Raw genomic sequence first — 17,656 nt, forward strand, 5'->3', positions numbered from 1 at the left:
ATATACACATAGGTACATTCTTAGAAAAAACAGTTATCTAGAACCATAAAAGGGTTCTCCTACTGGGACAGCCGAAGAACCATGTTGGAACCCTTTTTTCTAAGAGTGTACTAGTATGAAGTACTGAGTGGGAATTTACCAATACAGACACACATGAATCTCTCTCTCTTTCTCTCTATCCCCCAGGGTGCTGATGGTTTGTACACTGGCTTCATTAAGGTCCACCTCAGACTAAGTCGACCAGTCACGGTGCTTGCTGTGGAGGGGACGGGATTAGACGGCCAGGCGGAAAGACGGCCAATGACTGTGTCAGAGGGCCAGGAGGGGGCGGGAGCAGGGTTCAGTGAGAAGCGGACGTCGTTCTACCTGCCCAGTGACTGTGTGAAGCAGATCCACATCAGTAGTTCTACCACAGTCAGGGAGGTCATACAGGGCCTGCTGAAGAAGTTTATGGTGCAGGATAACCCACGCAAGTTTGCTCTGTACAGACAGACACACCGCGATGGACAAGGTGAGTTACGCACACAGATTACGCGTATACTGTGGGGAGAACAAGTATTTGAAACACTGCCGATTTGGCAGGTTTTCCTACTTACAAAGCATGTAGAGGTCTGTAATTTTTATCATAGGTACACTTCTACTGTGAGAGAAGGAATCTAAAACAAAAATCCAGAAAATCACATTGTATGATTTTTAAGTAATTAATTTGCATTTTATTGCATAACATAAGTATTTGATACATCAGAAAAGCAGAACTTAATATTTGGTACAGAAACCTTTGATCATACGTTTCCTCTAGTTCTTGACCAGGTTTGCACACACTGCAGCAGGGAGTCGTGCTGTCGCTGGGCAATACGGACTTTCAGCTCCCTCCAAAGATTTTCTATTGGGTTCAGGTCTGGAGACTGGCTAGGCCACTCCAGGACCTTGAGATGCTTCTTACGGAGCCACTCCTTAGTTGCCCTGGCTGTGTTTCGGGTCGTTGTCATGCTGGAAGGACCAGCCACGACCCATCTTCAATGCTCTTACTGAGGGAAGGAGGTTGTTGGCCAAGATCTCGCGATACATGGCCCCATCCATCCTCCCCTCAATACGGTGCAGTCATGCTGTCACCTTTGCAGAAAGGCATCCCCAAAGAATGATGTTTCCACCTCCATGCTTCACGGTTGGGATGGTGTTCTTGGGGTTGTACTCATCCTTCTTCTTCCTCCAAACACGGCGAGTGGAGTTTAGACCAAAAAGCTCTATTTTTGTCTCATCAGACCACATGACCTTCTCCCATTCCTCCTCTGGATCATCCAGATGGTCATTGGCAAACTTCAGACGGGCCTGGACATGCACTGGCTTGAGCAGGGGGACCTTGCGTGCGCTGCAGGATTTTAATCCATGACGGCGTAGTGTGTTACTAATGGTTTTCTTTGAGACTGTGGTCCCAGCTCTCTTCAGGTCATTGACAAGGTCCTGCCGTGTAGTTCTGGGCTGATCCCTCACCTTCCTCATGATCATTGATGCCCCACGAGGTGAGATCTTGCATGGAGCCCCAGACCGAGGGTGATTGACCGTCATCTTGAACTTCTTCCATTTTCTAATAATTGCGCCAACAGTTGTTGCCTTCTCACCAAGCTGCTTGCCTATTGTCCTGTAGCCCATCCCAGCCTTGTGCAGGTCCACAATTTTATCCTTGATGAGAGGTTGGAGTCTGTTTGATTGAGGGTGTGGACAGATGTCTTTTATACAGGTAATGAGTTCAAACAGGTGCAGTTAATACAGACAATGAGTGGAGAACAGGAGGGATTCTTAAAGAAAAACTAACAGGTCTGTGAGAGCTGGAATTCTTACTGGTTGGTAGGTGATCAAATACTTTTGTCATGCAATAAAATGCTAATTAATTACTTAAAAATCATACAATGTGATTTTCTGGATTTTTGTTTTAGATTCCGTCTCTCACAGTTGAACTGTACCTATTGTAAAAATTACAGACCTCTTCATGCTTTGTAAGTAGGAAAACCTTCAAAATCGGCAGTGTATCAAATACTTGTTCTCCCCACTGTATACATTCGCATATTTACACTCTGCCACCCGACTGAGAGTAGATTTTGAAGATTTCTGATAATATGCAAACGGCCTGGATGTGGAATCTAATGTGTCTTTCCTTTGTCGTGTGTCTGTGTAGATCTGTTCCAGAAGCTTCCTCTTGTGGAGTGTCCTCTCGCTTTGAGACTGGTGGTGGGTCCAGATCCTGAGCTGCTCAGCTTCGTCCTCAAGGAGAACGAGACTGGAGAGGTGGAGGTAAGACAAACAACACAACACAACACACACACACACACATACTGTGTGTCTTAAAATCATTCATTGCTTCATGAATGCCATCTCTAACATCACTAATACCGCTCTCGCTCCCTTTCGTTCTCTCCATCTCAGTGGCATGCGTTCTCAGTTCCTGAGCTGCAGAACTTCCTGGTGATTCTGGAGAAGGAGGAGGCAGAGCGTGTGCGATTGGTGGAGCAGAGATTCGCAGTCTACCGACAGAGCTTGCAGAAGGCATTACGGGAGGATCAACCCTGACCCCTCACCCTTCATCTCTCACTCTGACCTTTCAAACCTCACCCTCTTTTGACCCAGGGAGAGACGGGAGCCCACTGAGGCTTAGATTACTATTCTCCCCTCAGGACACGGGCAGCCCCTCCCTCACTCCTCACATCCCCTCTGGAGAAGGGAGGCGGGGTTGAGAAAGCACGGAAAGGGGAAAAGGGACTGTTTGAGGGATGAGTGGACAGGATGCTAGAACAAAAGAAGTCTGTGCATTCCCGTGAGTAAAAAGACACTGAACTGAAGGACCGACCGGCTGACTTCGTTGGGGCTCGGATATCTTGGTTTGATCTGACAATCTGACATGATGGGTCTTCTAGTGTTACATTGAATCTCAGTTTGGTCTGAGAATGTTTTGAAGATTCTACTGCTGCTGCCGCTGCAAGTGTTGCTTACGCATGAGTCTCACCTTGCTCTATCTGCCCCGGTGCCCATGCATAAAGATTTAGGTGTGTGGACCATTTGAAATGTTCCGTTACTTGATGTTTATTATATCAACTCTCATGTTGTCCCTGCATGCCTTGTGTCCAGGGTCGAGGGTAGGATGGGGGGGTTGTCATGGTTGGATTGGGAAGCAGGGTTGGTATGGTGGGGTACATCTGTGTAGGGTTAGGGTGTGGAAAAAGAAACACCAGAATCCATTCTCATCTTCAGACTCCTCTCATATCAGTCCCAGGGATGTACAGCAGTGTTTCTCATGGAACCGCTCTATTAAGCCCAGAAGGCTACAGAATCGTAAGAAGACTTGAACATCTCTGTCCTAACTTCTTTATCCATGACTGAAATGAACCCTCTATCTCAGGCGGCTAACTTGCACTTAACCCTGCGTCTCCCTCTACCAGAGTAGCCATGCTAGTGTGGGAGGTCTTGTGCAGACAGATGTGTATTTCATAGGTAGATGTTATTCCCATCTCTTCAGACAGCCATTTTTGTACCCTGACAGCAGTCACACATATATATATATAGCAACATACAATAGGCCTTATATACCCAATAGATATCCACCCTGTTATTCATTAACCCATTCTACGTAAGCATACAGAACGTAAACAATCAAAACAAGTAAGCATTCCTTCACTGCTTGAACCGTCTGCTGGTGTTTTAATCATTTACAAACAGCTCAATGGGATGTTGATGTTCTGATTCTCCGTGAACTGTTCACCCTGTCATCAGTAACCCCCGACCCCCTATCTCCTAACCTGGAAATGGACATTTCGTCTGATGGGAGACGTGCCGTGCTGCTGTGTCTGTGTAGAGCGTATGCAGCTGTAGCTACTGTTGTTAGAGGCCTGTTAGAGCCAGCCACTCTGAGCTGCTGTGACAGGCCCACGAAGCCCTGCCACTGAGCCGACTGTTACAGGACTGAGTGAATGAGAGGAACTGATGCTTAAACACTGACTGGAGGTCAAGGGTCATATCGCGAGGAGGTACTCCTGGTCAGTTCATGTGGTCAGGAAAAACTCCTGTCCGTATTGTTCATTGAGAAACGCCATTCTGTTGATCACACCCAAGTTAAGAGGGACAGGAACCCTGTGTCCCTCTCTCCCCAGAGAGTCTGACTGGAAATAGGACTTGTTGTAGAATAAACAAACTGATTCTGGCCACAGGTCTGTAGAGTATCCTAGAGAAGGGGCATGAAATTAGGCATGAAATGAGTGATTATTTTGTAGAAATTGAATTTGATCGTACCAATGATGTTTATCTGAGTGTGACGCATACAGTGTGTTCAGAAAGTATCCTTACCCCTTGACTTATTCCACATTTTGTTGTGTTTACAGCCCCAATTCAAAATGGATTCAATGTTTTCTCTCATCCATCGACACACAATGTCCCACAATGGCAAAGAGAAAACATGTTTCTAGAAATGTTTGCAAATGTATTGAAAATGAAATGCATAAATATCTTTTATACATAAATATTCACACCCCTGAGTCATACGTTGTAGAAGCAACTTTGGCAGTGACGACAGTCTTTTTGGGTAAGTCTCTAAGAGCTTCGCACATCTGGGGCCTCATGTATCAATCATGCAGATGCACACATCTGTGTGTAAACCATACATGGAGTCGTTTCCACACAAAGTGTGAGATTTATGAATATGAACGCTTGCTTGAGTGTGCGTAAATTTATGCACGACCATGACCATGCTTACGCACAGTGCCACATGCTGGAATATGGGAACTGCTTGTTGAGTGTAGAATGGGGAACATATACGTTGAAAATGTGTGACATTATTTGAGTAATAATTAAATCATTTTTTTATTTCATTGTATTTCCATTGTGGATTTATGCAACATACCTTGACATGCGATATAATTTGACCGCATCAATACACGTGTTTCGATTAAAATCCATATAAAGTACAGTTGTTTGTTAAACTATTTCGAACATTGTTGAAATGCTATAAAAGCCTGAGCTAATGTGAAATGGAAAGAGTGTTGGCTGATCCTGCTCGGTTTGAAGATTAGGCACACGCTGTATTTTGTAGAGACGGGTGGGACCTTTTCTGCAGAAAGTACAGATTGGCTCATCAGATATCATTGAATTTTGAGAGGATTTAAGACCTACTTTAAAAAGGGTACTTTAAGGATACTTGGCAACGGGTACTTTTCTGCGTGGGGGGGGCTTGCCGTTCGGCATCTCACAGCCCTTGATGAGCCACTGTTTTGGATGAAGTCATCAGCAAAACGTAGCTACACATACAAGTTCCATACACCATCGCACAACACATTGAAGTGGAGAGGGCTTTCTTTGCCATGATGCCAACAACGGGTTCCCGAATAGGAACGGAGCAATAGACGGCACCCACATTGCCATCAAATTACCATCCCAAAACTATTTCAACTATGTGGTGAACAGAAAAGGCTTCCACTCTTTATGTGCAGGTTATATGATGTGCAAAAGACGCTGCTGAATGTGGTGGCGAGGAGGTACGCACGACTCGTTCATTCTGCAGAACAGCAATGTTGGCCTATACGCCTGCCCGAGGGAGCTGTGGAAGATGGATGGCTTATTGGTTAGTGTTACCTACTTATTTTAAGTATATTTGCCATTGATAAAGCAACTTGAATTGTCATGGTCATTGTCATGGTCCTCTTTGTAGCCATGCTTTTTTTGTTTGTTTACTGGTTAAAGCCACAACTGAGCGAGCCAAATAAAATATTTTGGTTGTACTCTGACACAAGCACCTCTTTTTCAGTCTGAGATTTTTCTTCTTCTTTTCCTTTTTGGTTAGGGCTGTTGTATTTCATGGTATGGGGTTGTAAATTCCCCACGTGCTCTAACGTGATGCTTTTGAAATGTGGTTTGCATTTGAAAATGCCCCCTAATTAAACATTGTTTAATGATGTTTATTTAGGGGCATTTTGAAACGCAAACCACCAAGGTCGTGCAAGAGCACTGAGGCTGAGAACAATTGTTATTTATAAACGGTTTATCTCCTACCAGTGTGCATGTGATGCTCGTAGGATTGTTTGATGAATCACACCGTTTCTATGCATACACCATTCTAAATTCAGTTTGTAAATAGTATTTTAGAATAGTTTCTACGCAATATTGATAAATGAGGCCCCTGGATTGTACAATATTTGCCCATTTATTATGTTTAATTATTCAAGCTCGGTCAACTTGATCATTCATTACTAGACAGCCATTTTCAAGTCTTACCATAGAAAGCAGGTTTTCCTCTCGATTTTTCCTGTGCTCGTAGCTGTATTCCATTTTTTTGTATTTTTTTGAAACTCCCTAGTCCAGGGTTTCCCAAACTCAGTCCTCGGGACCCCAAGGGGTGCACATTTTGGTTTTTACCCTTGCACTACACAGCTGATTCAAATAATCAACTAATCATCAAGCCGGAGGACAGAGTTTGGGAAACGCTGCCAGGCCTTGCCGATGACAAGCATACCCATAACATGATGTCGCCACCACCATGCTTGAAAATATGAAGAGTGATACTCAGTGATGTGTTGTATTGGATTTACCCCAAACATAGAGCTTTGTATTCAGGACAAAAAGTTCATTTCTTTGCCACATTTTTTTTAGTGCCTTGCTACAAACAGGATGCACGCTTTGGAATATTTTTATTCTGTACCGGCTTTCTTCTTTTCACTCTGTCATTTAGGTTCGTATTGTGGAGTAACTACGTTGTTGTTGATCCATCCTCACTTTGATCATGTCCCACCATTAAACTCGTAACTGTTTTAACATCTCCATTGGCCTCATGGTGAAATCCCTGAGCAGTTTCATTCCTCTCCGGCAACTGAGTTAGGAAGGACGCCTATCTTTGTAGTAACTGGGTGTGTATTGATACACCATCCAAAGCCTAATTAACAGCTTCACCATGCTCAAAGGGATATTCAGCAATTGCTTTTTATTTTATATTTACCCATCTACCAATAGATGCCCTTCTTTGCGAGGCATTGAAAAACATCCCTGGCCTTTGTGGTTGAATCTGTGCTTGACATTCATTACTCGATTGAGGGACCCTACAGATAATTGTGTGTGTGTGTGTGTGTGTGTGTGTGGTACAGAGATGAGGCAGTTATTCAGAAATCATTTTAACCACTATTGTTGAACACAGACTCTATCCAACTTACTGTGCGATTCGTTAAGCACATTTTTACTCGTGCCACAATAAATGGAATACTTATTGACATGTCATCTTTTAATTTTGTATTAATTTCAAAAATGTTCTACAAACAGAATTATACGGTGTTGGTCAGTGACGCAAAATCTAAATGTAATCTATTTTAAATTCAGGCTGTAACACAACAAAATGTGGGAAAAGTCAATACTTTCTGAAGGCTCTGGAAGTAAACATTTGGAGGATAAATTATTAACATTGGTTATAATGATTGTTATCATTGGTGTGTGAGTCAAGGGCTGGAGATGATAGTATAAAAAATGATATGAGAGTTAATACCGATGTATTCCAATGAGTCTCGATCATCGCCCAAAAGCACATGCCTTCCTGATGCAGAGAGCCCAAAAGAAATGCCCATGTCCATCCCATTCCCTTACCTCCTCAACCCCTTAGAACCCAACCCTAATCTTCTCAATGTTCAGGCTGTTCCTGCTGGCAGTGCCTTTTGTTCTATGTAGCCTTGTGTGTGTGTGTGTAACTGGGTTCTTTCTATATGTCGTATCTCTTTTCTTTACCAACTATTTCTGTCCTTTATCACCCCTCCCCTCATATTCCTGCCCTCACAGGGCATATAGAGAGGCCACGCAAACAGATCTGAGACCAGACTACATGTCTGTGATGGAACCCATAAGAATGTGTGTCTGTCTGTTTGTGTCTGTTACATCTGCGTGTGTGTTATTCATTTTACGTTTCACCCCCTTCAGCATGGCGTGTCAGAGGATGTGGACAATCGATGCTTTCCAGCAACCTCTTAGGTTGGTTTATCTGGAGAATTAGATGTGTATATAGTTATCTGTAAACCTGTAAAGAAAATGAAGAATTAAATCAAATTGTTATCCTTTAATGAGTCTCTTGTATGTCCTTTTATGAGCTCATTCTCACTTTTTTTCCTGGTCAGGAAAGTTCTCTGGATATACTCATTTCTCTGTGCTGCAGTCTTAATTACTTTCTGTACAGTAGCCAGGCCAGCTTCCTCTGTCAGTGGCTGTTCCGCAATTACCCCGAGTTCAACCAGCTCTTTCTAAAAGGTCTCTAGCTCCTCATTTTGGAGCTTTGTCAAACTCTGAGGAGTTTCCCTTCCATTAGTTATGAGTCCCAAAATGGCTTCCTGTGTCTGTGTGTTCCAGAAGTGTGCTCATCCAAGGGTTGAGTGGTAGGAGAGAGCCAGAGTAAACGTCATTCATTATGAATCAGTATAGTTTGTTTTACAAAGTTTAACAAAAACATGGAGAAACAGGTCCCATGGATAGTTATGGTAGCTTCAAATGATATATTTTTAAAAAACTATTCCTGCTAATAGAAATCAAGTGCACATTAATATTTAGTGGATTTTTGTTTTCCCAACAAACAGAAATGAGTTGCGTTCAGCCGTTCCTATGGGGAACGGATAGGGTTTTTGGGCTGAATGCAAAAATAAGGTCTGAGGCTAACACAGGCTTAGTGGATATTATATGTTTGTTCTATGAGATAATATCACGTGTGCCCAACAAACATTTAGAATTGTTGATGGCCAGATCTTTTGATGTGCACAAACTGTACATCAGTGTGGTTTGAACATAAATTACAGGCGAGGAAATGTCTGTACACAATTTAGTGTACGCTCCAGAGCACAAACCATAGAGATAGAGGACTCATCTTAGTATCTGTTCCGTTAAAGCGTCTGTGACACCATTAAAGCCATCTCCATTTTAAAGTAGCCTACTCAATTTTCTTCTTCACAATTGGGTGGGACTTCCAATTTCATTGGCTGATCCCTCTTGATGTTGGTGCCATGTCCAACCGGGTCATCAGGAGGGATCAGCCAATGAAGTTGGAAGTCCCACCCAGTTGACTACATTAAAATGATCGAAGCCCTCAATGGCGCTGCCCGTGCGTTCAATACAACTGGGAACTCTGATATAAACAAGGTAAAATCATGACGTCAATGATCTTAAGGTCGGAAAGTCAGAGCTCTCGAAAGTGGCACAAGTTCCTGAATTGGAATTTCGAGTTGAATGACCATTCAAAATGAATTTTCCCAGTTGGAGCTCGTTTTTTTTCCATTGCCAGTTGTCTTGAACCCACTAAAGTCTGAAGTCTGATATTTCTTTGGACACTGTGTTAACAAACCCCCAAACGAGCTTCAATGCCATTACAACACTCCTTCCGTGGCCTCCAACTGCTCTTAAATATTAGTAAAACTAAGTGCATGCTCTTCAACCGATTGCTGCCCGCACCCTCCCTCCTGACTAGCATCACTACTCTGGACGGTTCTGACTTAGAATACGTGGACAACTACAAATACCTAGGTGTCTGGTTAGACTGTAAACTCTCCTTCCAGACTCACATTAACCATTTCCAATCCAAAATTAAGTCTAGAATCGGCTTCCTATTTCGCAACAAATCCTCCTTCACTCATGCTGCCAAACATACCCTCGTAAAACTGACTATCCTACCGATCCTAGACTTCAGCGATGTCATTTACAAAATATCCTCCAACACTCGACTCAGCAAATTGGATGCAGTCTATCACAGTGCCATCTGTTTTGTCACCAAAGCCTCATATACTACCCACCACTGTGACCTGTATGCTCTCGTTGACTGGCCCTCACTACATATTCGTCGTCAAACCCGCTGGCTCCTGGTCATCTATAAGTCTTTGCTAGGTAAAGCCCCACCTTATCTCAGCTCACTGGTCACCATAGCAACACCCAACTGTAGCACGCACTCCAGCAGGTATATAGTCATCCCCAAAGCCAACACCTCCTTTGGCCGCCTTTCCTTCCAGTTCTCTGCTGCCAATGACTGGAACGAATTGAAAAAATCACTGAAGCTGGAGTCTTATATCTCCCTCTCTAACTTTAAGCATCAGCTGTCAGAGCAGCTTACCGATCACTGTACCTGTACACAGCCAATCTGTAAATAGCACACCCAACTACCTCATCCCCATATTGATACTTATCCTCTTTCTCTTTTGCACCCCAGTATCTCTACTTGCACATCATCATCTGCTCATCGATCACTCAAGTGTTAATGCTAAATTGTAATTATTTTTTCCACTATGGCCTATTTATTGCCGTACCTCCCTACTCTTCTACATTTGCACACACTGTACATAGATTTTCTATTGTGTTATTGACTGAATGTTTGATTGTGTAACTCTGTTGTTTTTGTCGCACTGCTTTGCTTAATCTAATGAGGTGCGCAAATGGAGAGCCAAGGGGTAGGGAGTGATTTGGGATTTATCCAGACAAAATGCCAAGGTGTGTCCTGGGCCTCCATACTTATATAACAGTATTACAACTATTGGCCAAAATGCCGCGTCTCTAAGTCGGCAGATTGAGATACATGTTCGTGAGAAAGACATCCAAAGGTTTTTTTGCGGTTACGGGAAACTACTGGAGGTTGATCTGAAGGATGGATACCATTTTAATTCTTATGGCATGAATCCCGCTAATGGGAGCGAGTGAAAGTGCAGGGTGCCAAATTCAAAACAACACAATTAAAATTCCTCAAACATAGAAGTATTTTACACCATTTTAAAGATAAACTTGTTGTTAATCCCACCACATTGTCCGATTTCAAAAAGGCTTTACGATGAAAGCACACCAAACGATTATATTAGGTCTGCACCTAGTCACAGAAAAACACAGTCATTTTTCCAGCCAAAGAGAGGAGTCACAAAAAGCAGAAATAGAGATGAAGATTAATCACTAACCTTTGATGATCTTCATCAGATGACACTCATAGGACTTGATGTTACACAATACATGTATGTTTTGTTTGATGAAGTTCATATTTCTATACAAAAATCTGAGTTTACATTGGCTCGTTATGTTTAGTAGTTTCAAAACATCCAGTGATTTTGCAGAGCCACATCAATTTACAGAAATACTCATAATAAACATTGATAAAAGATTCAACTATTATAATTGGAATTATAGATACACTTCTCCTTAATGCAACAGCTGTGTCAGATTTCAAAAAAGCTTTACCAAAAAAGCACACCATGCAATAATCTGAGTACAGCGCTCAGACAACAAATCAAGGCATACAGATATCCACCATGTTGTGGAGTCAACAGAAGTCAGAAATAACATTATAAATATTCACTTACCTTTGATGATCTTCATCAGAATGCACTCCCAGGAATCACAGTTCCACAATAAATGTTTGATTTGTTCAATAAAGTCCATCATTTATGTCCAAATACCTCCTTTTTGTTCGCGCGTTTAGCCCAGTAATCCAAATTCATGACACGCAGGCCAGACGAAAAGTCAAAAAGTTCTGTTACAGTCCATAGAAACATGTCAAACGAAGTATTGAATAAATCTTTAGGATATTATTAACAGTCTTCAATAATGTTCCAACTGGAGAATTCCTTTGTCTTTAGAAATGTAATGGAACGCAGGTCGCTCTCACGTGAACGCGCGTGGTCAGCTCATGCCACTCTGACAGACCCATTCCCCCCACCTTCACAGTAGAAGCATCAAACAAGGTTCTAAAGACTGTTGACATCTAGTGGAAGCCTTAGGAAGTGCAATTTGACCCCATAGACACTGTATATTCGATTGGGAAACTACAAACCTCAGATTTTCCACCTCCTGGTTGGATTTTCTCTCAGGTTTTTGCCTGCCATATGAGTTCTGTTATACTCAGACATCATTCAACCAGTTTTAGAAACTTCAGAGTGTTGTCTATCCAAATATATGAATAATATGCATATATTAGCAACTGGGCCTGAGTAACAGGCAGTTTACTCTGGGCACCTTATTCATCCAAGCTACTCAATACTGCCCCCAACTAGCTAACATTAGGATCGTATGGGCAAAATGGCGACTACTAATGCAGTACAGCGGTTAGTTGGTTAGTCAGCTGTTGTTGATTTAGCCAACACAGTAGACCTACTGTCAGCAATAATTGCTCCGTCTTCTCGCTCACGTGCACGATCGAATGTTGAACGGGGCATACTTGTGCGGTGAACGACTTGTCATTGAGCACGCTCGAGGCCCGGCGGATGGACCGTGGTGTATACGGTGCTGGCGGAGGTGGACGTAGTAAGTGTTCTCTGAGAAGTTGTATGTATAACTGCAGCAAAATTACATGATTTACTTCTTTTTTTATCAGGTGTGATGATGGAGAGTTCCAGCAGGGGGCAGTAAAGTCATGAACAACACTTAACGTTAGCTACCTGTTCCTTGTCATTTGTAGGGCCACTGAAATAGTACCTCCTCTCTTTAGCCTTATAATTGCAATTTTAATGAAGCACAAGATTGAATGTTAGAATAATATTTGGATGTATGCAGTGTCTTGTTTGCCAAAATTCTTTTAAGCCATTGCGGATTTTAAGCAATTTTTTAGCGCTTGAAAAATACAATTTGACAAATCTAATTGTATTTGTCACTATGTTTCGTAAACAACAGGTGTAGACTAACAGTGAAATGCTTACGGGTTTCTAACAATGCTGCTGTTTAACACGTTTTACCCACAGATCTGCCTACCTGCCACCCCAGTAACCGAAATGTTGCTGGATCTAATCCCCATCTGTCATTCTGCCCCTGAACAAGGCTGTTAACCCAATGTTCACCGGTAAGTCCTAATTGTAACTAAGAATTTGTTAACCGACTTGCCTAGTTAAAAAAAACTAAAAATTAAGGGTTGGGCATGTAAAATGTAGTGTTTACATTTCTGCTATGCTGCTTGCTTTGGTACATGCATTGGTATAATCTTAATGCACCCACTGCCTGCTTCTTAGATTAAAATAGCCTAGCTTTAATGTATACTAAAGAATATAGATGCAATGTATACTAAATAATATACACTGCTCAAAAAATAAAGGGAACACTTAAACAACACAATGTAACTCCAAGTCAATCACACTTCTGTGAAATCAAACTGTCCACTTAGGAAGCAACACTGATTCACAATAAATTTCACATGCTGTTGTGCAAATGGAATAGACAACAGGTGGAAATTATAGGCAATTAGCAAGACACCCCCAATAAAGGAGTGGTTCTGCAGGTGGTGACCACAGACCACTTCTCAGTTCCTATGCTTCCTGGCTGATGTTTTGGTCACTTTTGAATGCTGGTGGTCTACAACCCACACAAGTGGCTCAGGTAGTGCAGCTCATCCAGGATGGCACATCAATGCGAGCTGTGGCAAGAAGGTTTGCTGTGTCTGTCAGCGTAGTGTCCAGAGCATGGAGGTGCTGTGCTACCAGGAGACAGGCCAGTACATCAGGAGACGTGGAGGAGGCCGTAGGAGGGCAACAACCCAGCAGCAGGACCGCTACCTAGCAAGAGGAGCACTGACAGAGCCCTGCAAAATGACCACAAGCAGGCCACAAATGTGCACGTGTCTGCTCAAACGGTCAGAAACAGACTCCATGAGGGTGGTATGAGTGCCTGACGTCCACAGGTGGGGGTTGTGCTTACAGCCCAACACCGTGTAGGACGTTTGGCATTTGCCAGAGAACACCAACATTGGCAAATTCGCCACTTGCGCCCTCTGCTCTTCACAGATGAAAGCAGGTTCACACTGAGCACGTGACAGACGTGACAGAGTCTGGAGACGCCGTGGAGAACGTTCTGCTGCCTGCAACATCCTCCAGCATGACCGGTTTGGCGGTGGGTCAGTCATGGTGTGGGGTGGCATTTCTTTGGGGGGCCGCACAGCCCTCCATGTGCTCGCCAGAGGTAGCTTGACTGCCATTAGGTACCGAGATGAGATCCTCAGACCCCTTGTGAGACCATATGCTGGTGCGGTTGGCCCTGGGTTCAAGACAATGCTAGACCTCATGTGGCTGGAGTGTGTCAGCAGTTCCTGCAAGAGAAAGGCATTGATGCTATGGACTGGCCCGCCCGTTCCCCAGACCTGAATCCAATTGAGCACATCTGGGACATCATGTCTCGCTCCATCCACCAACGCCACGTTGCACCACAGACTGTCCAGGAGTTGGCGGATGCTTTAGTCCAGGTCTGGGAGGAGATCCATCAGGAGACGATCCGCCACCTCATCAGGAGCATGCCCAGGCGTTGTAGGGAGGTCATACAGGCACGTGGAGGCCACACACACACTACTGAGCCTCATTTTGACTTGTTTTAAGGACATTACATCAAAGTTGGATCAGCCTGTAGTGTGGTTTTCCACATTAATTTTGAGTATGACTCCAAATCCAAACCTCCATGGGTTGATAAATTTGATTTCCATTGATCATTTTCGTGTGATTTTGTTGTCAGCACATTCAAATATGTGAAGAAAAAAGTATTTAATAAGAACATTTAATTCATTCAGATCTAGGATGTGTTATTTTAGTGTTCCCTGTATGTTTTGGAGCAGTGTAGATTCATTACACCATCTTAACAAAGTCCTTGGGTGTTTCAATTTGAAAGAGTCCACTGTGGGCTGAATCTGTTGACCTTTAGGCTAAGATGACTGATGATGACTGGCTATGATGTCTGTCCCGTTTGGCCTTGGCTTTCACCTTAATGTCTGTGTGACCTTTGACGTATGACCTCTTGGCTGACCTTACCGGAAGCCATGAAGACAGCAGCCTTTTGCCAATAGACCAAGGTGATGGTGAGGAATACCATTTCTAGTTTTTCTGTTAAAAATAAATATGGCCAAAGGTTGAAGCCATGTTGGCGTCTGTGTTAGTTGACTGTTACATAAGAGAGCAGTTTGCATTCAGTTGGAAGTTAAATGGTATCTGTGGACTGGTACATTTCTGCCAGCTACTGTGGTATCAGTTGGTAGTCGTACATATTTTCTCCCCCATTTAAGTGTTGTGATGTATAACTTTTTTGTACAGAAGAATAAATGAGGTCGATGAATCAGAGAAATGGGGAAAGAGCGGGAATGCTGTCCATTTCCTGTAACTGCCATGATGCTCAGATGTACATTGGCTGAATGTATGTGTTACTACCTCTGCCAGGGCAATGTTAGACCACATCACTTATTTGAGCAATCATGTTAAGGGGCTAGTGGCCTGGTCCACACAGGGATAAACGTCCAAGGATCAGTTCTAGTAGCCCCCCCTTGAGTTTTCACCCCCAGTGTAGCCTCTGTAGACTCCCCCCTGTGCCATACTGTCTGTTCAGTGTTCTTTTAAAGATAGTAGTGGTTACAGCAGCCGAAGCCGCACTGGCCGGGACAAGTACGGGCCACCTGCACGCACAGAGTACCGCCTTATTGTGAAGAACCTCTCTTGTCGTTGCAGCTGGCAGGACCTAAAGGTGAGCGCTCAAGTCTCCATTTATATTTTATCCGTCCTTCTCTGAAAACTGGGTTCCGAAACAAAACAGCACATGTTACAAGCACACCCTTTTTATTTGGTTGACAGGACTTCATGCGCCAAGCTGGTGAGGGGACCTATGCCGACGCCCATAAGGAGTGGACCAATGAGGGGGTGATTGAGTTCCGATCACGCTCGGACATGACGAGGGCCCTGGACAAGCTGTACAGCACTGACATCAATGGGAGGAAGATCTGCCTGGTGGAGGACAAGCCTCGCCGCTGACGCTCCTCTTCTGGCAGCTGCTCTAAGTCTGGACTTACATCACCTCAGAAATGCAGGCATTGGGTCCTTAGTGCCCGAATGTGGAAGGTGTTGCAGGTTTCATTTGCTATCATTCTAGTACCAAAGCTGGTAATTTATCCAGGCTTACAATGTGTTTGATCTCCCAGGTCTCGTAACAGACGTCGCTCTCGCAGAAGGAGCTGCAGATGTTCTGGCAGCTACTCCAGGTCACTCTCACGGAAATAACACTGACCAAATTGCATCTGCCCTGCCCAAGAACTCCAATACTTCACGTGGCTGGGATAGTTGCATAGATTAATACATAGTTCATCCCAGAGGGGAAATTTCAATGTAACACAGCAGCATACTGACAAGCACACATACTTTACAAGCCAACTACACAAATACAAGACCTAGTTTAAATTCCTGTGTGTTTGTCCTCCACCGGTCACTCTCATGCTGTGAACAGCACTCTTGCACCAGATCCGACCACAAATCCTGTTCTCGATCCGTGAAGAAGTCCCACTCTAAGTCCCAGACCCGTTCCAATTCCCGCTCTAGCACCACCAAAGAAATCACGGCTCGAATGCAGCTACAAGTGTTTCAATTTGTCCCTCTCTGAGCACTTGGCTGTGATTCCAAGTGTTGAGAACCAGGCTGAAAGATTGTAGATGACTATAGAATGCGTAGTATTTTTTTATTGAACCGTTAGGCAAGTCAGTTAAGAACTAATTCTTATTTACAATGACTGCCTACCCCCGGCCAAGCCCGAACCCGGACGACGCTGGGCCAATTGTGCGCTGCCCTATGAGACTCCCAATCACGGCCAGTTGTGATACAGCCTGGAATCGAACCAGGGTCTGTAGTGATGCCTCTAGCACTGAAATGCAGTACCTTAGACCGCTGCGTCACTCCCGAGTTGTTCTCAGTTTCCTTATCTTTCTGAGATTGCTTATGCGTCATGTTAAAGATACTGGTTGATGTTGGTCTTTCAAGAGGAAATTAATCCTTACTTCTAATTTTAAATGTCAACACCGTCTGCGTTGCTTCATTGAATCTCTGGTATTCCATTATCAAATCGTGATTGCTATGGCATTAAAATAATACCTTGCCATCTACCTATCTTGACAAATCTAAAATGGAAGGAAATGAAGATCCAACAATCACCCAACAATCTTTTCCCATATAAATTGTTCTCCTTATGATTCAGTTACTTTCTCTGAAATGTTTTGATTAATTTTGCTCGTTTATACATTTGGCAGGTTTGTTGGTTTATTTATTGGTTTCTTTCCTATTATAATAATAATAATAATATATGCCATTTAGCGGACGCTTTTATCCAAAGCGACTTACAGTCATGTGTGCATACATTCTACGTATGGGTGGTCCCGGGAATCGAACCCACTACCCTGGCGTTACAAGCGCCATGCTCTACCAACTGAGCTACAGAAGGACCATTGGTGTAGTTGATGCTGTCTGTATAGTCTAGACAGTTGTCCTTTGAGCATTTGAGTATTGACTGACATACAGCATTACTATGGCTATTTTCAAAGAAGATGTATGGGAAATCATGTCACTGTTTGCTCTGAGATATCTGATTTAGGGGTGGAAATAAGTCTTTAAATTTTTTTTTTAAAATGTGTTAAACACTCATGTTTATAAACAGTCTTGACATGTTTGGCTTTGACTGTATTATTTGAAATGGTCACCATAATACGATGTACCTAATTAATTGCAATAAAATGTGGGCGGACACGCAGTGTGTCAAATAATATGTGCAGTTTGGTTTGTTTCAAAAGGAAAAATGTTGAGACAACTAAGCTACAGTATTACATTCCTGGGCCCTCTTGGTTAATGCACCTTTGAATTAGTAGTTTGAGCGTATCAACTCTGTATACATGCCACATGTTACCATGTGGGTTTGCGTA

At 43.3% G+C, this 17,656-nt stretch overlaps 1 protein-coding gene and 1 pseudogene across 5 annotated transcripts in view; both read left to right on the forward strand.

Annotated features, from left to right (window-relative positions):
* The window catches only part of LOC118400054 (ras association domain-containing protein 5-like), a 60,137-nt gene extending 53,344 nt beyond the window's left edge, over positions 1 to 6,793 (forward strand). For all 5 annotated transcript variants that reach the window (XM_052473294.1, XM_035796428.2, XM_035796429.2 and 2 more), the window contains 3 exons: positions 187 to 511; positions 2,174 to 2,289; positions 2,422 to 6,793. In XM_052473294.1, coding sequence (XP_052329254.1) covers positions 187 to 511; positions 2,174 to 2,289; positions 2,422 to 2,565 — 585 coding nt within the window. In that variant the 3' untranslated portion in view covers positions 2,566 to 6,793. The remainder of the gene's footprint in view (positions 1 to 186; positions 512 to 2,173; positions 2,290 to 2,421) is intronic.
* A 3,622-nt stretch (positions 6,794 to 10,415) lies between these two features.
* On the forward strand, positions 10,416 to 17,179 carry LOC118399837 (serine/arginine-rich splicing factor 6-like; annotated as a pseudogene).
* Positions 17,180 to 17,656: the final 477 nt, after the last annotated feature.

Source organism: Oncorhynchus keta, chromosome 21 (assembly GCF_023373465.1).
Source record: "Oncorhynchus keta strain PuntledgeMale-10-30-2019 chromosome 21, Oket_V2, whole genome shotgun sequence".
Taxonomy (NCBI): domain Eukaryota; kingdom Metazoa; phylum Chordata; class Actinopteri; order Salmoniformes; family Salmonidae; genus Oncorhynchus; species Oncorhynchus keta.